General features: G+C 38.2%; 1 protein-coding gene across 2 annotated transcripts in view; it reads right to left on the bottom strand.

Moving 5' to 3' along the window:
* IPO8 (importin 8) overlaps positions 1-10,995 on the bottom strand; it is a 70,740-nt gene extending 59,745 nt beyond the window's left edge. Inside the window, exons 1-2 of one of the 2 annotated variants that reach the window (XM_076007528.1) lie at positions 10,685-10,995; positions 5,733-5,814 (exon numbers count right to left, since the gene is read on the bottom strand). In XM_076007528.1, coding sequence (XP_075863643.1) covers positions 5,733-5,814; positions 10,685-10,768 — 166 coding nt within the window. In that variant the 5' untranslated portion in view covers positions 10,769-10,995. The remainder of the gene's footprint in view (positions 1-5,732; positions 5,815-10,684) is intronic. The other variant, XM_012748022.2, reaches the window with a different exon arrangement.
* Positions 10,996-12,636: the final 1,641 nt, after the last annotated feature.

Below are 12,636 nucleotides of genomic sequence, written 5' to 3'. Positions count from 1 at the left end.
AAAGGCTGACATACTGCTACAAGGCCTTGAGAGGGAATGTGAAATTTTCTAACCATCTAAGTTGAACACTGAATATAAGTAAATATTTATTTATAATGTCATATTCTCATCTATACACAATAAAGATAAGTGGTCTGCAAAGCATCATAACTTTCTCCTTGTCCCTTCTTCCCCCACCCAACCCCCACTTATCCCCACTTTTAACATAAAACTGGTAAAGCATTACACAAGAATAAACCAACATGTAGGACATTGGCTAAAACAAAAGAAATTTAATGAAATTATGAACTTGATATCCTATAAATTCCTCTTTCATAGTTGTGATTCAAAGGTCTGAAAGACTATTCCACTAGGATTTCAATTTGTTGGAGTAAAAATAAAATGTAAAGGTATGTATGTTAGTTTGAGGTTTTTTTCTTATTTGTTTTTAATTTCAATCACAAAGGATCTAAACTAAGTACCATATTTTATCCCAATACAGTTATCACAGTGATTAACAAAAATGTAGACATTCAATAAAAACATGTAGACCATTAAAAAAAAAAGAAGAAGAATGACTTATCTAAGCATACAGACCAACTGGTCATAAGTTCAGACTGATTTCAAGGGATTAATCTTTGCAAAAAGAAAAATCAACTATATTATACACAAAATCATTTCAATCCCTACAGACCTAGTCTTGAAAATAAATAAAAGCAACCATCAGACAAAGATACAGACATAGTAAAATCATACTTATTTATGATTCAGTCATTAAATATTGTTAATTTTATAACTAAAAAGATTTTATTATAAGCCACGATGCAAGACAGCATGTATAAAAGGCACACTAATTTATATATGGTTAAATTAATGTACAATTAGTTAAAATAAAATTGAACTTAATGTAATAATTTTAAAAAGCACTCTTATGGATAATCATGCATTACTAAGGATAATGAAGGAAAAATACCAAAGACAGTTATAATCACATGAATAATCTAAAAACCTCCCTTTAATCATTTAATTCAAGTATTTTGCCAGACCTAACAAAACACTATTATTTTAATCCAATTCATAAAGAAAGGAAGCATTAAAGTTTTCCTATGAAATCTACTTACCATTTTAAATGACTTAAGTTGAAATTAACTTTCTTAAACATGTACACACTTTTCTCCTTCTCCAGCACAATAAATCATCACTTAAGCTCTGGATAAATCATCACCTCAACTCTGGCCCCAGCAATGCAACTACAGAGGTCAACTAGGTTTCATAACCTCAAAGGGGAGAAGTTACTGTTATAAACTCAGTGAAGAAGAATGCCATGCTTTTTATTTATTTATTTATTTTTGTTTGTTTTTTAAAGACAAAAGTCTTGCTCTGTTGCCTAAGCTAGAGTGCTGTGGCGTCAGCCTAGCTCACAGCAACCTCAAACTCCTGGATTCAAGCAATCCTTCTGCCTCAGCCTCCTGAGCAGCTGGGACTACAAACACACACCACCACACCTCGATAATTTTTGTGGGTTTTTTTGTAGAGATGGAGTCTTCCTTTGGCTCAGGCTGGCCTCAAACTCCTGAGCTTCAACCTCGGCCTCCAGAGTGCTAGTATTACAGGCGTGAGCCACCACCCCCGGCCAGCCATGCTTTTTAATTGATGATGTTAAGCCTTAACATTTTTCATTATAATTTGGTAGCACTTTTCTCCCTTTAATCTGTGAAAGGCTAGATCAGATAACAAATGTGTAAATTATATCTAAAATAAGATTAAACAGATTCTCAGTAAGAGCCAAGAAGCTTCCTAAAAATAAAACGCCTGAGTTTTAATGAAAGCTTCTTGGACTGATCAGAGACATCTTTCTATTTATTTCTAGGTTCTGCACTCTAGAATGCTGATGTTAATCTTAACAAGTAAATAAGCTCTGCATAAACAACCATCGACTGAATTTTTATATCCTGTCCCTTTCCATCTTTTGGAAATAAGACAAAAAGGTCAGAAGAACAAAAAGCAATCAACTTACAGAAAATAAAAACCACAACTATTTTTCAAATGATGGTCCCAAATCAGTCACCGCCAATAATTTCTTCAGGTCCAATAAAATACCCCTCAGCCGCCACTTTTAAATCAAAACTATTCTTCCCATAGCAACTCCAAAATGCACTAAAGAAACTACATTTCTAAACCTAAGTTTACATATATTAGAAGAATTTTAATAAAGAGCCTCTTCAGAAGGAGTAAAAAGTTGGAAAAAAAGAGACTTGAGAAATTGCTGGCCATAACTAATTTAAGATAGGCTTCTTTCTCTACACATTACATGAAAATATTAATAATGCCATAAAAACCTAACAACACCTCAAAAGACAAGCAGTAGAGCAAACATTCAAGTTTATTTTATATTGCTTGGCAACATCAAAATATTAAATTCTTTTCCTATTTTTTTAAAACTTCACAGTAAGAAAGAAAATCCACTAATTAGTTTGCTTAATGGTAACAAGAATATTTCATAATTGCCCATAAGCAAAAAAATTAAAAACTGAATATTAAAAACTGAAAGAGCTATGTCTTTCCATTTAATATTAGCATAATTTTTGACACCTTTATACAGGCTGATTTTACTTATTTTTTTTTTTTTTTAGACAGAATCACACTCTGTTGCCCTGGCACAATCATAGTTCACTACTTCCTCCAACTCCTAGGCTCAAGAGAGCATCTCACCTCAGTCTCCCAAGTAGCTAGGACTACGCACTACCATACCTAGCTAATTTTTCTTATATTTTTATAGAGGGATCTCATTATGTTGCCCAGGCTGGTCTCAAGCTCCTGACCTCAAATGACCCTCCCACCTCACCCTCCCAAAGTGCTAGGATTACAAGTGTGAGCCACCATGCCTGGCCTCAGGCTGTTTTTTTTTTGTTTGTTTGTTTTTAAAGCAAAGATCACATCATTCATTTTTAAGTGTCATGTTAAAATGATAAAATACCTATCTGGATGTCACCATAAAGTTCCTGGAGCATCTTTGTATATTAATATTAAATAGAACAGAAAATGTATAAATGACAATTAAATTTAGGGTAGTTATAATTTAGAATTTTACGTAATGTATTTCAGACTCTATGGTAAAAATGGCTGCTCTAAGATAGAAAATTGTCCTAATAAGTTAGAAAGTGATTAATCACCAAGATAAATTCTGTCTGGTGGCTAACAGATTTGAAATGCATATATAAATTATGAAGAAAAAAATGTCTTTAAATGCTATTTACATTTTATATCAAAACTTCATGAAGTCATACAGAGTTGGTGAGTATATGAGGAATCTGGCATTCTAATGCACTGGTGATAGAAAAAGTAAACAAAAATAATTTAGTGGTAAGATTAAAAATTCTAAATGTTGACATCATTAGTAGCCATTAACTATAAGTTACGTTCTCAAAGTATGCTCTATAAGAACATTCCCAGGAGTACTCAGAGATAGATGTTCAAAGACACTCATTTAGCATTGCCTCTAGCAGGGAAATGTCCATCAATATCAGATTGTTTAAATCAACTGTGATAGTTCTATAGAAAGAAATACTGAACAGCTATTAAAAAGAATGAAGTATATACATAGTGACATGGAACAATCCCCAAGAGTACACAGGTTAAATGAAAAAAAGAAACTAAAAACAGCATGTATAAGAATTAGAGAACCGTGCATCAAAGTCTCTGGCAGCTATCTTTGGTGGTACTAAGAGCAATCTAATGTATTGAATATAAACTCTGGTTTTGTAATGTTTATCTATTATATAAAGAAGACATTAGTGTAATAACTTGTTTTAAGATCTTTTTAAATGCTATTTCTAAAAAGCTTCAACAGGATTGTCACAATGGCCCTATAAATACTTAGGCTATTAAAACAGCAAAATGTTGTTCTGGAACAGCCCCATTCTATGAAACAAAGATTAACCAACTGAGAATTATAGTTTCAAAAAATATATACAGATGTCTTATAAACCTCATTAAAGTAAAAATTCCAATATGAATGCTTTTTCCATAGGTTTTTCTTATTTTAGCCACAAAAGAATCTTTTAGGAAATCATATATATTATTATAAATTGTTTCCCAAAGCTTCATAATTTCCTACTTTTTTATTCTGTCGCAATGAAATTAAATACTTTTACCAGCATGTAGATTATGATCCCATTTCTATAAAACTGCTCATCTATCCTTCCATCTTAACACATGCAAAGACTAATGTTCATCTAATATTAATGATAGTCATTTCTGAGTGATGAATGTTGGGTGATTTTACTTTCTTCTTTGTATTCTCTGATTATTGCCCAAAATTCTTATAATGAGTACATGTCACTTATATAGTAAGTCTTTTTAAATATATTTATTTTTTAACTTAGCTGTAATTTTACCCACATCAGCTTGTAATTATTATTTTTTCAGGACTCATGACATTCCAAGGCTTTCCAAATTTTTAATCTTCTGGGCTCTGATGACCAGCCCAATTAAAAACCAAACAAATAGAACAGCAATGCATCACATCATGGAACTACAGTAAGACCCCATACACTTAAAAGTAAGCTTCATGTTTAAAACATAAAGTCCTGCTCCCCAATCACCTGGTTAGAAGATCTATCCAAGACATTACTTCCACAATCTGACACATGAATGGAGCTCAAATTCACATATATAAATTCATGGTGTTAATCTATAAGCCTAGAGGCTAGGCTACCATAAATCATAATAAAAAAAAATTGGGAGATGAAACTATTAAAATCAAGAAAGCTAAGAGGAAAAATGGCAAAATTAAAGAGGCAAGGAACTAGTAGGTGGAAGAGAAAGAAGGAAAGAAAAAGCTAAAGAACATCTGAGAGTTCAGTATCTACTTCCAAGTTTCCAAGAGAAACTTTTTCTCTTTCTTCCAAGAGAAAAAGAGACTGGGTTTTTAGCCCTTAGAAACACTTCATGGCCAGGCATGGTGGCTCACGCCTGTAATCCTAGCACGCTGGGAGGCCGAGGACGGAGGATTGCTCGAGGTCAGGAGCTCCAAATCAGCCTGAGCAAGAGTGAGACCCCGGTCTCTACTATAAATAGAAAGAAATTAATTGGCCAACTAATATATATAGAAAAAATTAGCCGGGCATGGAGGCGCATGCCTATAGTCTCAGCTACTCAGGAGGCTGAGGCAGGAGGATTGCTTGAGCCCAGGAGTTTGAGGTTGCTGTGAGCTAGGCTGATGCCACGGCACTCACTCTAGACTGGGCAACAAAGCGAGACTCCGTCTCAAAAAAAGAAAAACACAGGCCGGGCGCTGTGGCTCACGCCTGTAATCCTAGCTCTTGGGAGGCCGAGGCGGGCGGATTGCTCAAGGTCAGGAGTTCAAAACCAGCCTGAGCAAGAGCGAGACCCCGTCTCTACTATAAATAGAAAGAAATTAATTGGCCAACTGATATATATATAAAAAATTAGCCGGGCATGGTGGCGCATGCCTGTAGTCCCAGCTACCCGGGAGGCTGAGGCAGAAGCATCACTGGAGCCCAGGAGTTTGAGGTTGCTGTGAGCTAGGCTGATGCCACGGCACTCACTCTAGCCTGGGCAACAAAGTGAGACTCTGTCTCAAAAAAAAAAAAAAAAAAAAAAGAAAAACACACACTTCATGTCTGCCTCCTAATTTTTTAAGAAATTACAAATATTTACAACCAAAATAAAACTATATCATTCTACTTTCACCTATAGGTAAATTTATAAAGAATAAAAAACCAACTCACCTGCCTGACGCACTGGGAATTCCACATGGTCAGAGACTATAATCCGAAGTAAACTGGGGGCAAAATTGATAATCTTGTAGGACTGAAATTACAAAGCAATGTTTTATAAAATAGGGCAATATAAATGAATAGCTGTCAGCACTGCTACTGAATATGTTACTGTCCAAATAAAAGAAAAACTTTTAAAGAGAAACTCTCCAAGACAAAAGGAAGATTACTAAAATACTTCAAGTAAAAAAAAAATGCTTACAATAAATTGATGAATAAAAGAATATGAACATTTTTATGATTTTTTGACATATATTGTCAAAATGCTCTCCAGAAAGGGTATACCAATTTACACCCCAAACAGTAGCATATGAGGGTGTCCATCTAGCCAACACACTCCTATCACTTCTCTGAAATGTTAAAACCTTATGTTTTAAATTACATTTAAATTATTTAAAACTTAATTACATTAATTTATTTAAAACTTTGTGTTTTAAATTATATTTCCTCTATTACTAAGGAGGTTGGATTTTCTTTTCCTGTGCACTGGCTATTTTTGCTACACATTCCTTACTCCCTTTATCCTTTTGTAAACAAAGCATTTGCCTTATTCTTAGTAAACTCTAAGAACTATCTATGAATTTCAAACCTCACCCTTTTATTCGACCTTATACATGGCAAGTATTTCTTCCCAGATTATCTGTGCTTCAATTTTGTTTATGGTATTTTTGACAAACAGGAAACAGGAAAACATGGTCTACAGAAAATCGGAGGTCTAACAGCAAAACAGACAAGGTAATGTTACCCAGTCGAGCTTGGGCTATGGAGAGAAGCCAGTCCAGACTGGAACAGTGTGATTCACCAGACAGCACTGAGAGCTGTCATCACCAGCTGCCCTCTCCTGCAGTGGCATCTTTTAAACTTAGCAATGCCTAAGGGAGCCGATGCTGGTGAAGTTCCTGCTCTGCCCTGTTGCCTGGGTCATTTCACCCCACAGGCGTGTTCTACTTTGATCTGCTCCTGAGTTTGGACATGGTGGCCTTAAGAAGCAAAAATATACAGAGCAGCCCATTCCTTCTGACCATGTTCTACCCAGATGTCTAGTACCTGGGCTATATTACAGCCCTGCCACATTCTCAGAGCCCACACAGAGCCCTGTCCACGAACATTCCCAGTCAGGATTCATAAATCCCAGAGAGGCCAAGCCAGACAATGACCCAGAGGGTCTGTCAACATACCTTCTCCTGGGAGCCTGGTTCTATGGTGGCATCCCTTTCAATACACAGCTAGGTTTGTGCATACCACTCAATTTTTCAAGTAATCACTTTTCCCATTCATTTATTTATAATAGCATTTATTAAGGCAAATGTTTGATTTAAAAATTAATTTGGAGAAAACTGGCATCTTTATAAAGTATTGATCCTTTCCATCCAAGAACATTATGCTTTCCATGTCCTTCAATGAAATTTTGAATTATCTTATAATTGTTCTTCCTTTCATTCTGTGTACCCTTCAGAATCTCAAGTCTGTGGTATGTAAATTCTTTTTTATCCAAAAATGAAACCACCAGAATTTTAAAGTAGTTTTTAAGATTTGTTTTAACAGCAGTTTAGAGGAGGCAAAAGTAATACAGACTTAGCCCAATCTTCTTCACCTTGTACATACACATTATGACTCATGTTTGTAACCTTCTAGATACTGAAATATCTTATAGTGAATCAAAGATTAAAACATCCATGTAGTTTATTCTAATCATAAAAACTGACTTCGGTTACTTTTTAACAAATCTTATTACATATAAATACAAAATAACACCTTTATACTTAAATTAATCTTGCGTATTTGAAAGCACTGTTCTTACTGGGGAGACTGCTTTTATTTCACAAATATTTAACCCAATTTCTTTGTCTCTCTTTGGGCTTCAAGTTCCTAACATAAGACTCATTTCTTGAGGATATTTATATCCGTGAAATTTTCTACAAATAAGGAGTTTGCCTCCTTGCTAAATTCTGTATTTTTTGAGAACTCATATAAAGCAAAGACCTGATGTTCTCTCACTTTAGCCTCACTGCTTTAACTACATTAACCTCCCTAGTCCTCCCGCCCGCTAAGTGAGGGCCTTTTCTGAACTGCTATTCCCTCTATTCCTCCCCCTGTTCTTCACCTGGCTCATTCCTTCACAACATCCAGGTCTCTGGCTCAATGTCATTCATTAGAGAATGACTACTCTATTTATATACCACAACACTCTTTCTTGGGTTTTATTCTCTATAGCACTTATGAGCTGAAATTATATTACTTATTTGTCTGCATCCCCCACTAGCATGGGAGCAATGATAAATTATATTATGTACTTGTCAGCATCCCCAGCTCCCTGAAAGCAAAATCTTATACCAATGCCTGCAAAATAACTCAATAAATATCTGTTATTCATATAAACAAACTCTCTTAAAGGGTAATTTTTTAAAAAGCAGGGATTCTAAAGTTTGGCAAGGAAAGTAAATACCTTTATTTCCCTATTGAAGCCATGTGGAGAATGATTTATTAAAATAAGACATCTTTCTAGATGAGTTACTGAAGCAAGATACCTACCCATTACTACTCCCCTCTGCTGCTACTAAAGGGCCTTCCAGTCTAGAAACAATGAGGAAGATGTACAGGCTTCATTCTTAATATCCTGAGATAAAACTGACAATATTTTCCCATTAAAAAAAAAAAACAGTATCACAAATAGCAGTCAGGGAACCAGTCACTGGTAACAGAAAAATGTTGGCCTGAGAAAAATGTAACTCCAAATAAGAATTTATCCTTTGGAACACACACTGTCGTGCTGAAGCTGCCTACTCTTCTAAACAGCAACTGACAGATCAATCAGTACACTGCAGAAGCTGCCCCATTTTCTGGGCAGAGCATATCTGGTAAGCAGGGGGGAGCTAGACTAAATGAGCTGGACCATCCATAATCACTTATGGTAGATTACCCACCCATTTATTCAACAAAGTAGGATGTTACAGTGGTGGAAAAGGATAAGCATACAGAACCCAGTACTACACAACCATGTAATACTATAAGGTTATGTGACATTATATTTTGGTCTTCTACTTACAGCCCTGTTCAAAAAAACTTCGTGGGAACATATTACAATCCAGAGCATTATATAAAATATAAATGCTAACGAAGTGGTATAGCAATTAAGCTTTTAGAAGTTGCAGGGGAAATCATGGTCTGTTGATGAGTTGGGTAGATATGGGACAGGGCAGAGTGATGGAATGGATTGGATTGAAATACCATGAAGAAAAAAAAATAGGATTGGGTCTTAAAGGTCTCCTAGTTTTATGGGCTTTCCCACCTACTTTTTCCACTTTTATAACATCAGTGCACTTAAATACTGATGAATCAGAAAGAAACAAAGGTTAGACTAAGGGCAGAAAAGTGTAACATGATATCAAAGATATGTTCCCAATTGACACTATCAAAGGAACATCTGGCCTCATTGTCAGGGGAAGAGGGTCACAAACAGGCCAACTCCCCTGTTCATACTAGTAGATTGCAAGTTCAGCTCTTGTTTTGTTCTTCCTAACTAACCCCTGGATTACTATTCTTCCAGCCAATCAATATACAGTACTTCTATTCTACAAAGCCTGGAACAGGTACTGACTTTAACCTCCCCCTATTCTGAAGGGCAGTCCTTTTCTTTTTGAAAGACCAATAAATACATTCCCTTTGGGCTTTAGTTCTACTCAACCTCCTCTCCACAGTCAGTGTTTTCACTCTCTTTTATCTCTGAGAATCCTGGGTTCACACCTACTCCAAACTCCACCCAGATTTTCCAATTAAAATAATCCCTTTCAAAGATTCACAATAATCAGATTATCCTTAACTTCTTAGAAAAAAGGAAAAGATTCACATCTACCTGCTTTTTAAAGCCAATTCCAACAGAAACAGTCAACTTTAGGAGGCAAAGAATCCCCTTGGAAGCTAGTTAAAACACAATTGGGCCCCACACCACAGTTTTTTGTTAAGTAAGTCTGGGGTGAAGCCCCGTAATTTGCATTTCTAACAAGTTCTCAGGTGACTTTGCAACTGCAGGCGCGGGGCAACACTTTGAGAACCACTGATTTAGGAATATTCCTTTACATTTTACAGATTATCCTAACCTCAAACAGCTGTCACTCCATCCTAGGGGTAAATCTTAATTCCTACCTCTTAGTGAGAGGCCTATAATTCATTCGTACAGGTAAAGAGGAAGAAGCAAGGTACAGTTTGGGATCATTAAAATTTTGAAATGTTGGAGACAACGTTGGAAAGAGATCAAGGCTGGTTAGGAAGACTAGAAGATGGAGGAAAAAAGAAACTCTTACATACTTAAGCATTTATAAGAAATGCCTTCAAACACATTACTTTGATAAGGCAGTACCAACATAAAAACTGCCTGTTGTTCCTTGAGCACTCTCCGGCAGCAATGCCCGGTGCTCCAACAAAACTCTGCCAATCAGTGTCAAAATAGTCCTGTCAACCCCCACAGAAGCAGGTGATGAGCAACGTTTCCCACAGCAACACCTCTAAAAGGGGCTGAGTTTGGAGAAAAGCTGAACTCCGGTTTGAATTGGAAGTGAGTTTTCCCACCTTGCGACCCCAAGTCAGCGCACTTAAGAAATCACACCCTGAAAACACTAGCAAAGGTTGCACAAGCTTCTTTCTGCGGACCACTGTGGGCTGAACAAACTGCACCAGGGAAGGAAGACGATACGAAAAGATGCAAAGCTGGCCAACAGGTGCGCGAGCTGTTCAGCAAAGATCCTAGGAGTGCCGCTCGACTGGACCGGGGAGCGGAGGGCGGGACGGGCCGAGAGAGGCGTCAGGGTCCCAGCCCCGGTGGGGTGTAGACGAGGGGCGCCGAGCAGGGCGAGCCGGCTGGGGGCGCCGCTCCGACGGAAGGGGGGCCCCGCAGGCCCGCTCCTCACCTGGTTCAGCTCGTTCTCAGCTGCAATCCGCAGCTTCGGGTCGATGGTGCCCTTCAGCGCCTGGATGATCCGGTTGAGGTCCATCTCCCCGGGTGGGGGCTCCGCGGCCCCCGGGCCAGTAGGCCAGACTGCAGCTTTAGTTTTCCTTTGAACCTCTCAGCCTCCTCCCCCGTGACCCCAGGACTACCTCACTCCCCACCCTCCGCCCTCGTTGCCACCTGCAGCCACTTGCTGCGCCACTCTGACTCCGCGCCCCCTGTCTTCCCTTTTTCCCCCCCACAACTCGCTCTCCATTCACCCTTTTACGACAGCCGGTGGGAGGCGGGAGAAGCAAGAAGAGGAAGCGGAGCTTCCTTTACGGCAGCCTCTTCCCCCAGGCGTAATGCTACGACCGGTTCCCGTAGGTGGGCGCCATATTGTTGTGCGGAAAACCGTCTCGGCTTATTCCCCGGAGGGAAACTGAGCTCCTAAGCGCCGGCTGGCGGCCGCCATGTTGCCGTACGGAAAACAGCCTCCCGCCTCTTTCCGGGTGGAGAAACTTGAGCTGGCCTGAAGTCTCCTTACAGCTGCTTCCAAATTAAGCATATCTGGATGGAGTGACGCTTATTGTTAGTCCGAGAAACGTTTGGGCATCACAACTGGGTCTGTTCCAAGACAGACTTGTTGAGACATTGAGAACATGTACCCTACGGGACAGGGTCCCCTCGGTGTGTGGAGTCGTCATTCTTTCATTCATTCATTCACTTTCACTGAACATTTAGCATATATTTTTCAACCAGACTACTAGGATTTTTAGGTACCACATTATAACAAGATGAATTCGATACAGATTAATATGAAGGAACTCACAATCTGATAAAAGTGACATTTGTAATATTAAAAGAAAAATATATACAAAGTGGCCGGGCGTGATGGCTCACGCCTGTAATCCTAGCACTCTGGGAGGCCGAGGCGGGCAGATTGCTCGAGGTCAGGAGTTCGAAACCACCCTGAGCGAGACCCCATCTCTACTAAAAATAGAAACAAATTAATTGACCAACCAACTATATATATATATATATATATACATATATATATAAAATTAGCTGGACATGGTGGCGCATGCCTGTAGTCCCAGCTACTTGGGAGGCTGAGGCAGGAGGATCACTTGAGCCCAGGAGATTGAGGTTGCTGTGAGCTAGGCTGACGTCAAGGCACTCACTCTAGCCTGGGCAACAAAGTGAGACTCTGTCTCAAAAAAAAAAAAAAAAAAGAAAGAAATATATATACACATACACACACACACACACACACACACACACAAAGTGTGGAAACACAGAGGTCATAGAAACTATATGCCTGAGAATTTCCTGACAATTTTTCATACCTTCTCAGAAAAGTAGTGAAAGGCAAGGAGAAAAGTTATGCTGTTTCCATTAACTGTGGCCATATCTGGATCCCCAATGTCAATGGCATAAAAATATTAAGGAGCTAGTTTACATTTAGTAAAGAACATGACTGCAGGCAAAATACAACTGAGGGATGTGATCTTTTCAGAAGTATATAATCAAGATAGATTGGTTCAATTAATTGGGTTCAATCAAGAGGATAGAAAATAAGTGGCAGAAGACTTAGTGCCTGCAAGCTTCCCGCTCAGCTGGGTGCAAAAATCCCTAGCAATAAACTTAAGATGCCTCTGATTGCTTCCAGTATTGCCCTTCTTTAATGCATTATCCACACTGCCATCAGAGTAATGTTTCTGAAAGGTTAATATTGTCATTTCTCTTCCTTGATAATTTCCTATCAATTTCAAGATAAAATACAAACTCCTTAGCACTCCAGGGTCTTATGAAGTATAATGCCTTTCATCTCCACACTATTTCACTAACCCACTCTCTTGGACTTCATGATTATCTAAAACTCCTTTACCTCTAAAATCTTAACTCCAGTACTGTCTTTTATAGTTAGAACCT

The sequence above is a fragment of the Microcebus murinus genome, chromosome 10, assembly GCF_040939455.1.
Source record: "Microcebus murinus isolate Inina chromosome 10, M.murinus_Inina_mat1.0, whole genome shotgun sequence".
Lineage (NCBI taxonomy): Eukaryota > Metazoa > Chordata > Mammalia > Primates > Cheirogaleidae > Microcebus > Microcebus murinus.
This window is presented reverse-complemented; position numbering and strand designations above follow the sequence as displayed.